At 55.9% G+C, this 17707-nt stretch overlaps 1 protein-coding gene across 2 annotated transcripts in view; it reads left to right on the top strand.

The window, feature by feature from the left end:
* Positions 1–17321, top strand: part of LOC101933581 (microtubule-associated proteins 1A/1B light chain 3C-like) — a 38619-nt gene extending 21298 nt beyond the window's left edge. The window contains exons 1-4 of one of the 2 annotated variants that reach the window (XM_005311404.4): positions 12860–13019; positions 13124–13179; positions 13792–13898; positions 16579–17318. In XM_005311404.4, the coding sequence (XP_005311461.2) occupies positions 12962–13019; positions 13124–13179; positions 13792–13898; positions 16579–16771 (414 nt within the window). In that variant the 5' untranslated portion in view covers positions 12860–12961 and the 3' untranslated portion in view covers positions 16772–17318. Of the gene's footprint in view, positions 1–12859; positions 13020–13123; positions 13180–13791; positions 13899–16578 lie in introns of those variants that run through there. The other variant, XM_024112051.3, reaches the window with a different exon arrangement.
* Positions 17322–17707: the final 386 nt, after the last annotated feature.

Below are 17707 nucleotides of genomic sequence, written 5' to 3'. Positions count from 1 at the left end.
CTGGGGATGAGACCCGCAGTCTGCTGAGGGCTATTGCGCCAGCCAGAGGGACCACGGAAGCTCCCAGACCCGGCTCAGTCCTACAAATCCACGAATCTCTCGGGCGTGCTGCGGAAACAACAGGCCTGGGAACTCTTCTCTGAGAGTCCATTTGATGCCGCCCTTACTTCTGTCCTGATCCAGTGACAAAGTTTTCAGAGTCCCAGGAAGCTAACAGAGGAGGGTTTGTGATTGAGGCCCTGGGACTCAGGAGATGGGGGTGCAAGTCCCTGCTCTACCCCAGAGCCCTGTGTGAGCTCTCGGGGGCAGAGAGAGCTGCGGCCTTGGAGCTGAAGGGAGAACTGCAGACGGAGCAGTGCAGATAATCCCCCCCACCCTCCTTTTTTCCAATTTCCTCATCCTCAGCTCCTCTGCCGCCCCGCCGCGCTACCATTGATCTCTGCTAACCACGCCGCTTTGATGCGGAGCCATTTCCATCTGGGCATTGAGTGCTTTGTCACTTCCAATCACTGCTGTTCCCAAGGCGCCCCTCAGCTGGCCGGCGCAGGGAGAGGCCGGGTGGGGGACAGGGCAGAACAGGGCAAGCTCAGGCGTCTGTCCCACCAGGTGGCTCCTGCGTCTCCTTTGCAATGATCTGCATTGACAAAAGCGCAGTCTCCTTGAAGAGCAGGCCCGGCCTGGAGCTGTCAGCACCCCATCAATCACCGGCAGGGAAGCTGCCGATAATAAAGCCTGCATCTCATCCACCCACCGTCTGATCCCTTCGCTGGGCTATAATATCGACTTCCCCGGGAATGCCGGCTGCCTGAGGAAAGCCTCCGGAGACCGGGCTGCCTGCACCGGCACCTCGCTTCCAAAGCACATGGGGGGGGGGGCACAAACCCGGCCAAACCCCTTCTGTCCAGAGCTCGGCACCCCTGCTGCTCGAACACAGCCGTGGGCAGCTGGGAGGGTGTTGTGGGGGGAAGGGGCCTTGTCTACATGGGAAAATTGCACCCGTGGGACTAAGGGAAACGTAGAAATCTGACTAAACTGGTTTAGTTAAATCAGTGAAGTCCCCTTGTGTGCATGGAGACCCATTCCGGTTTGCAGATGCAGGATAGCCATTTACTTACGACTCACGAAGAAATCGACTCCTGGTGCTAGCTAAATCGATGCGTGTCACTCTGACACTGCAATTCGAGCCCGCACTCAGAGGGGAGGGACTGATTTAACTCAGCCAACTTTTAAAGCGATTTAACCCCATTGGCCTGTTTTTCTCCTGAAGACGAAGCAGAGCTGCACCGGTTGAACAAAAGGTCCGATTTCATATTGGTTTTGTTAACCTGATGCCACAGGCCCCATTTTGTTTTAAACCGGGCTTATTTCTGTTTCATTTACGTCAGTCAGGAACATGGTTAGTCTGAACAGAGACAAGTCGCTCTGAAATTGAAATAAGAGCGTCCGCACAGGGGCAGTTGCACTGGCTGAACCAAACCAGTGCAGGGTTGTGTGCAGACAGCCCCAGAGTCTGCACTCAGCGAATGGTGGGCCTGTCCCTTGAAATCCCCAAAGAGACGGGAGGAGCTCACGCTCTGTCACCTCTGGCGCCTGGGAACCAGAGAACAGCCGCAGCTTGGCCCTTATGTCAGCTCCATCCCAGCCAGGGAGCCCCTGCCCGGGGGGGAGTCTCAGGGGGCCCCTGCCCGGGGGGGAGTCTCAGGGGGCTGTTCCCACACACTTCACACTACAGGGGCTGTCTGAAGGGTCCTGAGCATCACTGGCAATGGGGCCCAGAGCCTCCAACTTGCTCCAGTCCCTGCCCTCCACTGGGACCCTGAGCAGCGGCAAAACAAATCTCTCCTCTGAGCAATGCAACAGACCCCCTGCCTTTGCCACTGTGCAGCAGAGCCCCGGTGCCCACCTGCCCAAGCTGGGGTGTTAATTAACCGGGCGGCACATGTCCCGGAAGCATCGGGATCAGTTTCCCTGTGTGGGCAGCACTGCTCTGAACAAAGCGATTGCCGGGGGTAAGGGGACCTGGTTTCTCCCCGCAGGAGCAGGATGATCAGTTGCCGAGGGAATCCAGGCTCCACGTTAACCCTGTCCAGGGCCTTACCCAGCCTTGGCAGCGCGGAAGCGGCTCATCCCCGGCTGCGTCCGAGAGGCAGGGGAGCACCACCCCGTGTGACAGGACCGCGCCATCCACCCTGCGCACTGCCAGCCCCTCTTCTGTTACCAAGCCCACTGCCAGGGCAGGGACACAGCTCCCCACGCCAGGCTGGGACAGGGAGCTGGAGCTGGTGTCCTCTTGCCCACATCTGGCCTTCCCCGATTTTTCATGCAAGCTGAGGTCAGCTCCTCAGGGATTGCCCCCCCCAGCAGCAGAAAGTAGGGCTGGCACCAGATTCGCCAGCACCGCTGATTGGGTCGGGGCCCCAGTTGCGCAAACACAGGCTCTTGCTGGATTCTCCGAACGGTGCTTTCTGCCCCTCTGGCAAGCTGAAAACCCCATGGCTTGGCTCGGTCAAATCCACCAGCTGCGGCTGCAGCATCTCACGCCGCCCAGGGACAGTCTGTGCATCCACAGTCAAAGGGGCACTTTATCAACTGCTCGAATTCCTGGGTTCCCAGGGAGTCGGGCCGAGGAAAACGGTCAGGGAATCCCCCGCAGTGAAGGGCTCCAGAGGGCATTGTGTAACACCGACAGACCCCGGTTGTCGGCGGGCGGGATCGAACCTGGGACCTCTGGAGCTCAGTGCATGAGCCAAAAGCCAACTGGCTCTTAGCTAAGGCTGTAGAGCAAACTCATTAATCTCTCTCTCTAAGTGATCTCGGTGCCACTAGATGGGACAGACACCACCAGGAGGCGTGTGGGTTACAACTGCACCCACCCGCCTGAAGGGAGGGTGTCCCAGGAAGGCACACTGGCTACGCCAGGCAGCTCGGCATCCACGCCCAGACTCTGCCCCACCCTGCAGAGTTCACAGTCCAAACAGAGCCATGGGGAGGGGAGGAGTGTGCCTGGGTCACACAGTAGGTCAGAGACAGGACTAGACCCTGCTCTCCCAAGCCAGGGATTTACCCACTGAACCTGCCAGCCTTTCTGCTGCTGACGCCTCCCCCCGTCCATCACTGTGAATACCCAGCACTTCCAGACAGGGCCCTACCAAATTCATGGCCATGAAAAACACGTCACGAACCATGAAATCTGGTCTTTTGTGTGCTTTTACACTACACGATACGGATTTCACAGGGGAGATGAATGTTTCTCAAATTGGGAGTCATGACCCAAAAGGGAGTTGCAGGAGGTCGCAAGGTTATTTTAGGGGGGTCATGGTATTGCCACCCTTCCTTCTGTGCTGCCTTCAGAGCTGGGCGGCTGGAGAGTGGCGGCTGGTGGCCTGTTGCCCAGCTCTGAAGGCAGCGCTCCACCAGCAGCAGGACAGAAGTAAGGGTGGCAATACCATACCCTGCCATCCTTACTTCTGCGCTGCTGCTGACGGTGGCTCTGCCCTCAGAGCTGGGCTCCCGGCCAGCAGCCGCCGCTCTCCGGCCGCCCAGCTCTGGAGGCAGCGTTGCCGCCAGCAGCCGCACAGAAATAAGGGTAGCAGTACCACAACCCCCCCTACAATAACCTTGCGACCCCCCATCCCACAACTCTTTTTTGGGTCAGGACCCCTACAATTACAACCCTATGAAACTTCAGATTTAAATGGCTGAAATCACGAAATTTGCAGTTTTTAAAACCCTACGACCGTGAAATTGACCAAAATGGACCGTGACTCTGGTAGGGCCCTACTTATAGACAAGCGCGAGCTGGCTGGGCTGCAGGGTGAGCGTGCTCAGGGTACCAGCCTGCAACCCACTCGTGTGAAATGCAGCCGCCTGGTCCATTGCGGGCTCTCTCGTTAGCACAGCTCCGTGCTCTCTGCTGGGTCCAGCAGTAAGAGCGGCACATAGATCTTCCCCCTCCACATGCAGAGATCCCAGGCTGACCCCATTTCCCACAAGGACACAGGCAGAGCTGGGGACAGGATCGGGGCCCCAGCGATAGGGAGCTGTGCAGTCAAAGACACCCCTGCCCCGGAGAGATTCCCCCCAGATGAGCTGGCCCTGGCGGGAAACCTGGGACTTTACTACATGGGCATGTCTGAAAATCACATCCAAGGCATCTCGCATCAGGCACCAGAACTCAACAGAGGCTTTGAAATAGGGAGAAGGTCCAGCCTTTGCGGGGAACGCTGGAGAAGTGACTCTGCTGCGCTGTCCTCCAATCAGGGAAAACAATTTCCCTTCATCTTTAATTAATTACTTCGGGTTAATAAAATCATCACATTTCCACGTGGGCCTGGGATTCCTGGGTCCAGCTCGATATCACAGCAATATTTAGAAATTAAACCAATAAATAATAAATGTTGGCTTTTAATGAACTAATTTAAAATGGAGATAAAAATCCTTCAAAACTTTTTTTTGCTCTGAGGAAAGCAATTAGTTCCCACTTGAATATAGAATTAAGCCAGTGAATAGTAATCGATTCCTTTTATTAGCAAATTGAGAGGCCCTTTAATATTTATCAGCATATTGTTCAGAGTTCAGCTGGAATTAAAATGACCCTTTCCCCTGTGAAACCTCCACTTTGAATCCCACTCAAAGTTTCAAGAATTAAATTTATTAGGGGGATAAATTTATAATCGCCTCACTTGCTACACAGATGGAATATATATTGCTAATGTAATTTTCCAAACCAGTGATGAGCACGTCTGAGGAATTTTTTATGGCAAAGTAATTCAGACTAATATATTGCAGAACAGCAAAATATATTAAATATGTATATGAAACACATCAAAAAATACGATGACAGATTATGCTTTGCTCCAGTATATCCTGTGGCTCCGGGGCAGAGGTGGCAGTAGGGGAATATTCCAATCCATCAAAGAGAAAGTTACTTAGTTCAGACGCCTGCAAGCGGCGCATCGCTGGGGTTCAGTCTGATACATGCACATGCATACTCACACGCTGTCACCTAGTGAGAGGCTCCATTTCCTGCAAGGACACAGTTCGCATGACCTCACGCTCCACGCAGGAGCTGGGAGAAGCAGACAGGTCTGATAGCTCTGTCTCTCCTTTCAAGGCCAATCCGTGGAGTCAAGTCACTCGTCCCAGGCACAGCTCTGTGCATGCAGTGACACAGGACATCAGGCCAGCTGTGTGCAAAGTTATTCTCCCTGGCATGAGACTCGGCATAACTGCTCCTTCTCCCTCCCCCAAGATTGGATTCTTTCCCCTTCTTTTTCCTGCTTTGCGTTAGCATTTGCCAAGCAGCCAGGATTCTCACTAGTGCATAGAGCAGGGGGGGCGGGAGCCAGGACTCCTGGGTTCTGGTCAGGAGTGACTCCACTGAGGAAAATGGAGTTACACTGGTGTCAATCAGGAGTGACTCCACTTCGGTCAACAGGGTTACTCTGGTCTAAAGCTGGCACAATTGGAAGCAGAATCTAGGCCTCTGTTTCTAATGTCCGTGAGTCGCCCCTGTTGGCTTCGGGTGACCAGATGTCCCATTTTTATAGGGACAGTCCCGATTTTGGGGTCTTTTTCTTATATAGGCTCCTATTACCCCCCCACCCCATCCCGATTTTTCACATTTGCTGTCTGGTCACCCTACGTTGGCTTGGCAGCCGCCCGAGAACAAGGAGCAAATCAGACTCTCCCTGGTTTCAGGAGAGTGGGGATTGCACATGGCCCCAGCCCTGCCAGCCCTGCGCGCCTCGGGGGAGCCGGGAGGAGAGGGGTCCGGAGAGGGCCGCACAGGCCGTGCAGGAGGGAGAGGGAGTTAAGACGCCTTTCTGGAAAGCATCCTTCAGCAAACAGAATGGGGCAGGCGAAACACCTCCCAGCCGCGCCATCTAGCGACAACCCAGGGCCCTGCGCTCCAGTGCCCGTTGGCAGGGCCAAGTCACGCAGATCTACCTTCTCCATCCCACCCCTGCTTCTGTCTGCCACTCTCGCCCCCTCGCTACAGCAAACAGCCCCTAGCGGCAGCCGCTGCCCAGCAAAGCCCTCTCAACGCTCCACAGCTGCCGTCCGAAACGGCCTGTTATTCCAGAGTTTATTTCAATGAGGCGGAGACTCTGGAGTGTCTAAATTACCCAGGCTGCTGCTGGTTCCTCCCTGTTTCGAAGGGGGAGTGGGCGGGGGGGGGGAGGGAGAGACTGTTCAAACCGTGCACAAGTGACTCCAGGAGAGAGAAAAAAGAGACAAATGGGGATCTAATTTGCGTAATGGGGTCTAATTTGTTTTCAAAAGCCGCTTCTCTCCTGACTCGGGGAATTGGCGTGGCGTGAAATATACCTGCGGCATGTGAATGAGGAGGCTCCCTCAGCAAGTTTATGGCTCCTGCTCGACAAAGGCCGCTCTTTAAATCAAAGCAGAGATAGCGAAAGAATTAAGGTGTCAAGATAATGCACGTTTATTGTTTTTGCCAGTCAGCCGGAGCTGAAGCATTCTGGTGTGTGGACCCAATCCGTATCCCAGCGCCACCAGGACGGTCTGCCCCGGCCGTGGCAAAGCCAGGCGTCAGTCCAGGGCTGCGAGCCCCAGCAGCCAGAATTAGTCACCTAATTATTCATCAGTGTGACGAACTGGGACTGTTCTGACTGTGGTCTGTGAATGCTGACAGGGGAGTGTGGCTAGGATAGTCGGCATTGGGGGATGGGAGACTGACCGACGGAGAATACCTGAGCATGGAACATGAGAACCCAGGAAGGGGTTAGAGGCCAGGTGACACCTTTGCCTGGGAAACTGAACAAAGGCTGTGGGAGGGGTCGCTGAAGGGAGAGTTTCCGAAGCTGGCTGGTGATGTGGCTGGGAGGCAGACGGGGCTCTGACCTCGCAAGGGGGCTGGGGTGCCCTGGGACCCCAAGTTGGACCTAACTGAGGGGGTCCCTGTTGTCTGTGCCTGCAAGACCTGTCTTGGACTGTGTTCCTGTCATCTAAATAAACCTTCTGCTTTACTGGCTGGCTGAGAGTCATGGTGAATCGCAGGAAGCCGGGGGGGCAGGGCCCTGAGTCCCCCACACTCCGTGACAATCAGCTTTGCTTCCTCTCCTACAGAAGGGGCAGCAGTCAGAGGATGCTCGCGTGCCCCATAATAATCTACAACATACAAGAGAGAGCACCTCCCCCACCCTGACTTTGCTACTAAGACATGCGGAGACCAGGGTCCCATTGTGCTGGGGGCTGCAGATGCACAGCGGGAGACAGCCACGGCCCCAAAGGACTCAGACTAAACAGACAAGGGCGGGGTGGGGGGGACTGGCTCAGGCTTGGAGGCGGAGGTGAGACAAGACCCTACCTCCCTGCAAGCCCAGTGCAGCCCCCCGCCCCCAATGCCCCTCCCCCTTCCTCGTTAGTTAGTGGGGAATCTCCTGGGTCAGTCTTTACCTGAGCCGCTCTGTGGGCCAGGGGCCACCTTTGCAGACAGCACCTGGCCCAACGGGACCCCAGCCCCCAACGAGGGTCTCTAGGCGCTACCCAAATGCCCATCACTAATAGCACTCACGCTGCCCATTAACCTGCCATCTCACCGGGGAGGCAACTGTATCACCACTGGCCTCCGTGGCTAGCGACAAGCCTGCCAAGCAGGGCCAGGCAACTCAGGCAGGTGCCCGCTGCTTGGAAGCTGGGCTGGGCAGGTGAGTGATGCGTTTGCCCAGGTTCACTCACCAAGCACCAAGGTTCTTGTTGTGGAGGGACTTTTCTCGCACGCCCGGCCACCCATCTCCCCGTCTGACCTGTCGCCTTCTTGTTGCATCATGTCCAGAATGAGGCCCCCGTCCTGCCACTGGGCTGCTCGGGCCGATAGATTTCAGCAGGACTGGAAGACAGTCCAATAGCAGGGTCCCGGCCCAAGACGATAAGTGATTTGGAATCTGCATGGATGCGATTGCAGGATCAGGGCTGCAGATGGCCAGTGAGGGAGGCATAGGGAGCTTGGGACTGACTCCCCGTCTGCTGCCGTCACCTGCACCCATAGAACGTGAGCACACGATGCTCCTGTTCTGAGCCAGGAGCGTCTCCCAGCCGCTTGGCTCTGGTTTTAACAATGGCACAAGCAGCCAGGCCCCACAATCGGGCCCTCTTGTCGCTTCACTGCTTTCCAGGAGGTGTCTCACAGACCGCTGGGCGCTGCAGAAATAACGTGTCATCACCTGTCTCTGTAGCTGTGACGAAGTGGGACTGTTCTTAATGTTTCCTCTGAATACTGGGTGGGTGCCTCAGTTTCCCCTATGCATTTCTTAAGTCTCCAGTGTGCGTAAATGGCCGACACTTTGTATCCTGGCAACAAATGGCTGGGGCCCTTCCCCCCTGCAAGGGAATAGCTAAAGGTGAACAAAGAGATCAGGTGACCTCCTGGCCCGGGAAAGAGACAAAGCCAAGAGAGGAGGAGGGGCTGGAGGGGATTGCAGTTGGGAGTTGGCTGGGGACAAGGAGTGAAGTGCAGACGGGGGTGTCTGGCTCTCTGCCCCTCCCAAAATGGACCCGGCTGAGGGGTCCTGTTCTCTGGACCTACAAGCTCTGTTTTAGACCATGTTCCTGTCATCTAATAAAGCTCTGTTTTACTGGCTGGCTGAGAGTCACATCTGACTGCAAAGTGAGGGTGCAGGACCCTTTGGCTTCCCCAGGACCCCTCCTGGGCGGACTCGCTGTGGGAAGCGCATGGAGGGGCAGATGCTGAATGCACCAAGGTCAGACCCAGGAGGTGAAGCCGTGTGAGCTTCTTGCCCTGAAGACAGTCTGCTCAAAGAAAGGAGGCTCCCCAAAGTCCTGACTGGCTTTGTGGGGAGCAGTTCCAGAGCATTGCCCGGGGACTCCTTGACAGAGGCCATCTCCCCGAGGCCAAGAAGGAGGGTGCTGCGTTGGCCAGAGCAAATCCCAGGCAGGTAAACGTGAAAGCCCAGCAAGGACGGGAAAGTCACCAAACTCTGATTTCCTCTGCACACGTGAACGCAATCAGCGATCTCACCCCACCTGCCAAGCGGCGACTCCCAGGGAGAGTGATTGCCATGCGGCATGCTGGCTGTAATAATCGCCTCTAACCATCAATTATTATCTAATCTGCCGTGCGGTTTCATTACCGGCGTCATTTGTGCTGCTCTCATGGGTTCCGTGCGGGGCGAAAGTCCTTCAAATTAAACGGGGAATGTAACAGCTTCAAAAGCAATAACTCTGGCGCACAAGCAGATTAGACGGGCGGGGGAGGTGTTAACGTGTTTGGGACAAAGGCAGCATTAGCGTTTCACAGCGTGGCCAGGAGCTGGGAACGGGGATTGGAAACACCACCGCCCTCAACACGAACGCTCCAGGGGGTCCCTAACACTTGCTTTCTGGAGGGCGGGAGCAAGAGGGGGTGAGGGATGTTAATTCACCTTGCAGAGCGTGGCCTCCTTGCAGAGCGTGGGGGGGAAGGATAGCTCAGTGGTTTGAGCATTGGCCTGCTAAACCCAGGGTTGTGAGTTCAATCCTTGAGGGGGCCACTTAGGGATCTGGGGCAAAATCAGTACTTGGTCCTGCTAGTGAAGGCAGGGGGCTGGAGTCAATGACCTTTCAAGGTCCCTTCCAGTTCTAGGAGATGGGATATCTCCATTATGTAATCCTTGGCCTGACATTTGAGACCTGGGTTCTCTTCCCATGTCTGCCACTAGCCCCGGGGGTGACGTTGGCCAAGTCCCTCCCCTGCCCCTTTGCCGGCTGAGGCTGTAAGGTCTTTGGGGCAGGCCCTGCCTCACAGGCTCTCTCGTGCCTGAAGAGAAGGCGAGCTTGGATGACAGCATCACACCATGAAATAGAACCGGAGCTGCACAGCGGGGGGGTGTACGCAGATGGCGCGCCGTAGTCTACAGCCCCCGAGGGGCCAGCCAGCCGACTGGCAGTAAAAGCACCACCGCACTCGAGCCCAGGGTGTTTGTGTGTGGACAGGACCAATGCTCACATTAACTCTGCATGAACCTGAGCCCTTGGCCTGTTTCCATGCAGTGCCCAGGTATTGGGGCTTCCATATTGGACCTCCAGGCACCACCATAATAACAACTTTGCACATCTCTCAGGACTGGGCATTAACCTGCGGCATGTCAGGCAGGGGGCCCCCGGATGGCCTCTCTGGCAGGGGGCCCCCGGATGGCCTCTCTGGCAGGGGGTCCCGGGAAGGCGTCTCTGGCAGGGGGTCCCGGGAAGGCGTCTCTGGCAGGGGGCCCCCGGATGGCCTCTCTGGCAGGGGGTCCCGGGAAGGCGTCTCTGGCAGGGGGCCCCCGGATGGCGTCTCTGGCAGGGGGTCCCCAGATGGCGTCTCTGGCAGGGGGCCTGCACTTTGTCCATCCACGCGCCTGCACAAAGAAGCGTAAAGTTCCCCGGGAGGGAGACACTGCTGGAGATTGTGTCAGATGGATCCTCCTCTCCTCGGCTTTCTCTGGGGGCGACTTTTAACTTAGTATTTTCTATCCATTTTTTATCCTCTCTTTTAATGAATGTGTGTTGTCGGAGGGATGTTGTCGTCCGAACTCTCTCTCTCTCTTTTGATCGATTTGGGGACAAATTGTTTTATAAAATGCTTTAAATTATCGAACGCACGCTCCCTGGGGGACCCTCACGTTCGCATTCCCTCTCTCTCGGTCAATAAGCGATACGCTCAGCACCACGCTGGACAGATGCCGACACACAGTGACGTAACGCTGGATGTTAGACACGGTTAGTCCAACCCCTCCCTGAGATGAATAACCTCAATCCCGACCTACAGCTCTCTGCTATCCCAGCCCTGGGCTCCCTCTCCCGCTCAGCCCAGCTGGTGCCTCTCACTCCCGACCCGCAGCCCTGTTATCCCGAGCTCCCCCCCCCCCAGCTCTGCGGTGCCCCTCAAGGTCAGGACTGGAGTGTCACGGAGAGCACAGGTCCACGTTAACAGCGCAGGCTGTTGCCAGTCAGGGCAGAGCGGCGCGTGTGCTCACGTCAGCATAAGCCCAGAGCCGCCGCATCGTTGTCAGGGTAAAGCCATGGTGACGGAGCGGAGAATCCGGCCTGTAATGAATGCCCCCACTTTGTACACATGCAAATGCCTGCACACGGTGCCCCGGAGGGCGGGCACGGCCCCACGGCTCCTCATAGACAGCCATGGGTTGGGGACTCCTGCTCTGGTGGAGGTCACCTGCTACAGCATCTGTCGCTGCTCCCCACTCCGCCTATGAGCCGTGACACTGCCTGAGCCCTTGCTATCGACAGCCACTCCTTGCACGGCTCTGCTGGCCCCGGGGGCCTCTTTAATTACGCAGCCAAAGCCTGATCAAAACTCCCATCTCGTCTCTTATGGCAGAAAAGACAAACCACGTTCGATATTCCCCCGCCCCTCCGCCTCAGCCTCTTGCTCCCACCCAGCCCGGACGCCGCCTCCCTGCCTTTCGCTGCGTCCGGTGCATTTCTCTGTGTCCCCGCTGCCCATGCGCCACTCAGAGGCGGGGAAAGGGCGAGGTACGGGCCGTGCTCTGGCGTAGCCGAGCGTCCGAGGCGCCGGTGGACGCACGAGTTGCTTTGATGGTGGCAATGACAGCCTGGAGAGGCCGTGGAGGAAGGGACTCGTAAAATACAACAAACAAAAGACGCAAACAATAGAGAAGGATGAGGTCAGTCGTGGTCCAGCAAGAGGCGCTGGGGCTTTGAACACGGCAGCCCGCCCTCCAGCAGTGACGCTGGGAAATAGCCTTGCTGGGCTGCTGTGAGTCCATGGGGAGTCGGCGTGTGACGAGTGGCTGGCTGCCCACTACACTTCCAAGCACAACGGCTCCTGTGTCATTATCTTGATAAGAACCAAGTTCCAGGGATCTCAGGGGACAGGGCCTCCGGTGGGCTGGCCAGACCCTCGCAAAGCCCTGGGCTGCCACTGCGGCTATGGGTTTCGTGCCAGGAGCAGGTGCCAGGTGCTGCCCAGACACACAATGAGGGGCAGCCCCTGCGGCAAAGAGCCTGAACATGCACCAGCAGGACTATTACCCCAGGGCGCCTAGCGACTGGCCCAAGGTCGAACAAGGCGTCTGTGGCAGAGCCAGGAATTGAACCCACATTTGCTGCAGCAGAGGGCCTGAACCCCACAGCCGCCCCTCCTGTGCCAGCGGTGAGCTGGGCTCTGGCTGGGAGCTGAGCTGACGTACATCTGGCTCTGAATTGGCCTTGAATTCAGCCACTGGCGTCCCCATTCCCTGCCAGACCCTGAGCACTGACGGGCAGAGCCGCTGTTTGCACTGGGGCAGCCGGGCTTGAACCCAGGCGCTTTGCCCCAGTTCATCTCGCAGAGGGCAGCGCTGTGCTCTGTCTGGAGCCGCGGGGCTGAGGCTCCTGAACCCTACCTTTGGAGTGCTTCAATCTGCAGCCTCCACACGGTGTTTTGTGTGGAGTGGCAGCCTGTGGGGCTGGGACGCTGGAGCAGGGGCAGCTTGGCCAGGAGGACCAGCCATGCGCACAGCCAGAAGGCCAGCTGCAGAACCCCCAAACCATCCCTTGCCTTCTCCGTCGGGCCCCACCTGGACAAGGGAAATGTGCACTGGTGTGACGAGCCCGATGGAGCAGCTACCCCTCATGCAGACACGGCACGGATACACGCGGGGCTTGCCCTGGGTGTCTCACCCTCGTCCTGCACTGGCATGGCGCCGCCAGAGGCCGTGCTAACCCGTGGGGCCCCCCCAACACGTCATAGAAAGCAAATGCCCCCCCCCCCCCCAGCTGCGTGGGGCCCTAAGCAATTGTTTGGTCTGCTTCTGCCTGGCGCCTGGCTGGAGGCTTACAGGGCAGCCAGTGGCCTCAGGACTGGCTCCGCCCCCACCTGAGCATGTGGGCGGGGCGGGGCTATATCAGGGGCCCAGGTAGCCTCTGCTCTCAGCACCAGTGACACGGCTCTGCAGGGCGAGTCCTGAGGGCAGCGGGAACCTTCCTCCGCCAGAAGATGCTGTGCCGCCGAAGCAATGGCGACGTTCGCTCTTTCAAGCAGCGGAAGAGCCTGGGTAAATCCCGGGGGGATTGGGGAGAAATGCCAAGGGGGGAAGAGAGCTGGGGTGGAGGCCCAGGCCTGGCCCCTGTACCCAGGTGTCTGTTTCTCTTGTTGCAGCCAGTAGGATGCGGGAAGCAGCTGAAATCCGGGCGAAGTACCCCACCAAGATCCCGGTAAAGCTCCTCTCACTCTGTCTGCCCTGGGGGAGTTTAACTCTTCTTGAGCTTCGCTAACCGAACTCAAGGCCCACAGCTTCTCCCCTCCCATCTCCCGCCCCACTCCGGCTTCCTACCACTACACCACATAGCCTGGTATCTGCACACCGGGCACTGTCGCCTAGGCCGGCACAGGAGTCGTGGGCCGTGAAATTGAGTGGATGAAGTGCCTGACATCCAGTGAGACCTGCAGATGAAGGGCAAATTCTGCCCTGTGAAGGCCGCATGGGGGACTCCCATGAATTTGCTGTGGGTTGTGTGATCGCTTTTCTCATGGGGAAACTGTTGGTTTAAACTTCTAAGCCTGGTGGCTTGGGGAAGCCTGAAAATGAGACCTTGACAGGCTCAAACCATCCACCAAATAAAAATCTCAACCTTCCTTTATAAATACCAGGGCTGTCCAGGGCCTGAGTTGGATGCTGGGGCTTGGGAATGGTGCAAGTGAGACCCTCAGGAAAGGCATTTCTAGTCTCAGGTGGCCCTGTGGGCTCTCAGTGCCTCTGGGACAGGGAAGCTGGTCTGCAAACTCCCTAGGTCCTGCTCTGACCCGTCTCTCCTCTCTGGCTCCAGGTGGTGGTGGAGCGTTACCGGAAGGAGAAGCAGCTGCCTCTGTTGGACAGGACCAAGTTTCTAGTTTCCCAGGACTCGTCCATGTCTCAGTTTGTGATCACCCTGCGGTAAGGAATGAGTGCACGGGGGGAGGGTTTGCTCTTTCATGTGATCCAGATCTGGGAAAGGGCAAGTCCCCTCTCTTTTCCCTCACACACTCTAAAATAGAAAGGGCTTGTCCACATTGGAAAAGCTGCATCAATCTCACTAAATAGGCTTAAGTCTGAACTGGTTGCATCAATGCAAACCTCTAATGCAGAAGCAGTTGCACCTTAAACCTGTCTGGCTTAATTTGGGAACCAGGGTGACAGTAGGGTTGTGAACCCTACAGGATTGGCCTGAAGTCTCCCAGAATCAGCACTGATCTCCTGGTGACTGCTGAAGGCAATCTGGGAGACTTTAATAGGCTATTTTAAGGAAATGACCTTGTCATGTTGGGGGTGGGGAGAGGGGGATCTCCCAGAATAGCTTCAGTCAGAGTTGGCAATCATAGGTGCGTGAGGCTTAAACTCTAAGTGCGTCTGCATTCAGGGTTTGCACTGGTGAAACCAGACCAGCTTTGCAAGTCCACCAGGGCCACTGGTGTAACAGACCTGGCCCCTCTTCCCCTGACTGGGAGGGGCTGCTGCTGTAAAGAACTTCCTGCTCCCTCTGGCATGGGAGGCTGGGAATGGCCTTGTTGCTGAGGCCTGCAGTGGCACTCCGGCGGCCTGGCTTTTCTGCTGTTTGATGTGAATGATCTGTGTGAAGTTGCAAACAGGCACAGGTGAATAGCTGATTAGAGGCAGGCAATTAGCAGTGATGCAAACAAGCTGTCGCTGCTGCCAACAGTGGTTAGTGATGTCGGAGAGAGGCTCCGAGTGCTAATTAGCAGCATTACACCTGATCAAAGAAACTCCCTCTAACTAGAGACCAGAAATACCAAACTTGCAAGGCTTAATAAGACAGACAGCCCTCCTGGATCCCAGCCCTGCGTGCTCAGCTGAGATGACTAATAACTTCTTTCCAAGCTGGCTTATTACAGATGTCTCAGGGTTGCACTAATCAGTGAGAAGGGATGAATAACTAGAACAACAAAGGTGAGGGGGGGCTAATGGATAACAGCAGCCCCCCCTCACCACCACCACCCCCACAGGCCGGGGCAGCAGCTCGCTGTGCTACTCTGTGTGTTTGGGGCTGGCATTTCCGCTTTCCTGCTCAAAGTGGCACCACTGAGGCAGAATGTTTCCCTGGCCCGCGCGCCATCCAACATGGCTGTGTGGTGCTGTGATGCTGCAGGGTTCTTGCTGGCTGCCTTCAATGCTGCACTGCTGTGGCAAACAGCGAACACACAAGCTGCACCCTGGCTTTGCCTGCCCAGGTGCTCTGTGCATGGCGTCCTCCTCTTCTCCCCCCCCCCCCCCCCCCCCCCCCCCCAAATCTGCCCTGTAGCATCCACCAGCCCCTGCGCTCAACTCTTAAACGAGTTACTACGTTAGTGGCTTCCTTGAAGAGACGGTACCCAGCAGTGCATGGACTTAGCTGGGGTTAACAAACTCTCCTTTCATCAAAGGACTGAATTGGTTTATAGCAAAAGTAAAACAAGTCCCTTAAACAAAACGGACTGGGATTAAGTGATGCCAAGAATATGGAATAAAAACAGTGGCAAGTGCTGGGTTCCTTTGGTCCCCTCAGTGAAGGAGGCCAAATGGCCTTTTCTCTCTCTTCCCAAAGGTCACTGACCCTGCTTTGAGAGCCAGGAAGCTCTCCTGGGGGCCCACCTTGCTGTTCCCGCCAGGGAACTGACACCACACTAACTTCTGCAGTTTCCTCCCCCATGATGCTACTCCGAGGCCGTCTGCCCCATTTGCTAGGTTGCTTTTGTTTACCTGGGATAGAAATGTACCTTTCTTGTCTCTGCCTGGTGACCAGGCAGGTCCAACAAGCAAATACACATTCCATTCCTAGGCAGACTGGGCTTGGCATATCTTGCCAGAGAGACTTTGAGGGCGATTCTAGCACCTATTTATAACTCTTTATACACACCCTGTACACATGCTGGTTCCAAACGTCATTGGGTGGGGTGTGAACTGTTAGTATATGATACTGCACCTAACACGCTGGTGTCAGGTCTGACACACATTATAAGAACTGCTACTGGGCCTCTGTCATGAGTATCTTGTTAACCACAAACGCTCCAGTAGGATTAACCAACACAAACAGCATGCATGCAAGCCAACCCTACAATAACAAGTGCAGAATGTGTGCGAGGGAGTGGTGACTACCTCTTTGAAGGATGCTCTGTGTGGACTCTGAGAACATGCAGAGGAAGGGCAGAGCAGGGGTTATGGGTGCTATCCTGGGACTTGGGAGAGCTGGGGGGGAGGAGGGTGTCAATTCCCTGCTCTGCCAATGACTTCCTTGGATGGCCTTGGGTGCATCACTTAGCCTCTTAGGGCCTCAGCTCCCTGTCTCATGGAGATGAGACTTCCTCCCTCACATGCATTCAGTGTTGAGGCTTGGTGACTGTGGGGAGAGCCAGAGACATTGCATAGTCATCGAGAGCCTTTAAATGCTTCATTCACCTGTTCCATCTTGTACTCGGATGCCAAGGTCTCTTGGGCAGGGTCCATCCTGTCTGTACAGCAGCTGGTGACAATCACTGATGACATCAGTAACTCGAGATGCCAAATGCTGCAATTCACACTCCTTGGAACTGTTGTGAGTCTCATTATCTAACAGTCTCTGAAAATCTCCTTAAACCCCCAGAACTCGCATGTCCCTGACAGCAACGCAGGCCTTCTACCTGCTAGTAAACAAGGGCCTGCCCAGCATGAGCATGACCGTGGGGGAGGTGTACCGCGACCACAAGGATGAGGATGGCTTTCTCTACGTAACCTACGCTTCCCAGGAGATGTTCGGCTGCTGCTGCTTGCATGGCCCTGCGGTGACTCAGTCATGAACCTGCCTGTTGCCAGCTGGTCTCTGTCTGTCTTTGGTTAATCTTGTGATGCAAACAACTGCAGGGGCTGAAAACCTCTTTCTTAACCTGAATTTTTAATTAAACTGCTGTGTGGGGATAGAGGAGGAAAGCATGAAAGTCCAAGAGCTACTAGCAGGATCACTCTCCTGCAATAGCACTGGGGACTTGAGTCTCTCTGAACAGATGCCTGTTAGAAGAAGAACTTGTGACTAAAGCTATGAAGTGTTTTTAATGCCAGAACCACATCCTATTGAGTCTCACTCTGATCCGCTGCAAGGTTATTCTCTTAACAGGCCTATTCCTCTCCCTTTTTAAAGGATTTCACGGCTGGACGTTGTTCTGGTTAGCGGCACCGGGAACTTAAGTTTAGTTTTAGCAAGTCTGCTCCTGTAAGGGGATTGGTGTACCAGGGTTCCACGGCTGGGATTTTTAAGCTTCACATCTATTATCTGTAACGTCTCCGGTTGGTTTTAAGTTTGAGTCCTTGGAATAAAGCAATCGAAATGTGACTTACTCTGATCATTTAATGGGGCTCTTCCCAAAGATGGGGGCAGGGCTGGGTTGATCACCTCGTATCCCATTATGGTCCTACAGTGCTAGGGGCAGTAATCTGGGCAAGTGGTGTCATCAGGCAAAGGGTGAGAGGGGAAACAAGCACTGAGAGGAAGGGACTTGCCTAAGGTCACTGACCTGTGTGTGACAGAGCTGGGAACAGAGCCCTGGAGCTCCTCTAGGCCTGGGGTCTACGTGCTGCCTGCCCACAATATAACTAGCACATGCTGCCCACAGAGGTGACAGGTTCTCTGTGACGGGGCATAAAACGTTACCGGATAAGAGCAACATCTAATGCCTGCGCTGCACGAGCTCTGACTGCGTGAGGGGCAGGATGATGGCGAACGATCATGGGGAAGGGAT

The sequence above is a fragment of the Chrysemys picta genome, chromosome 22, assembly GCF_011386835.1.
Source record: "Chrysemys picta bellii isolate R12L10 chromosome 22, ASM1138683v2, whole genome shotgun sequence".
NCBI lineage: Eukaryota > Metazoa > Chordata > Testudines > Emydidae > Chrysemys > Chrysemys picta.
This window is presented reverse-complemented; position numbering and strand designations above follow the sequence as displayed.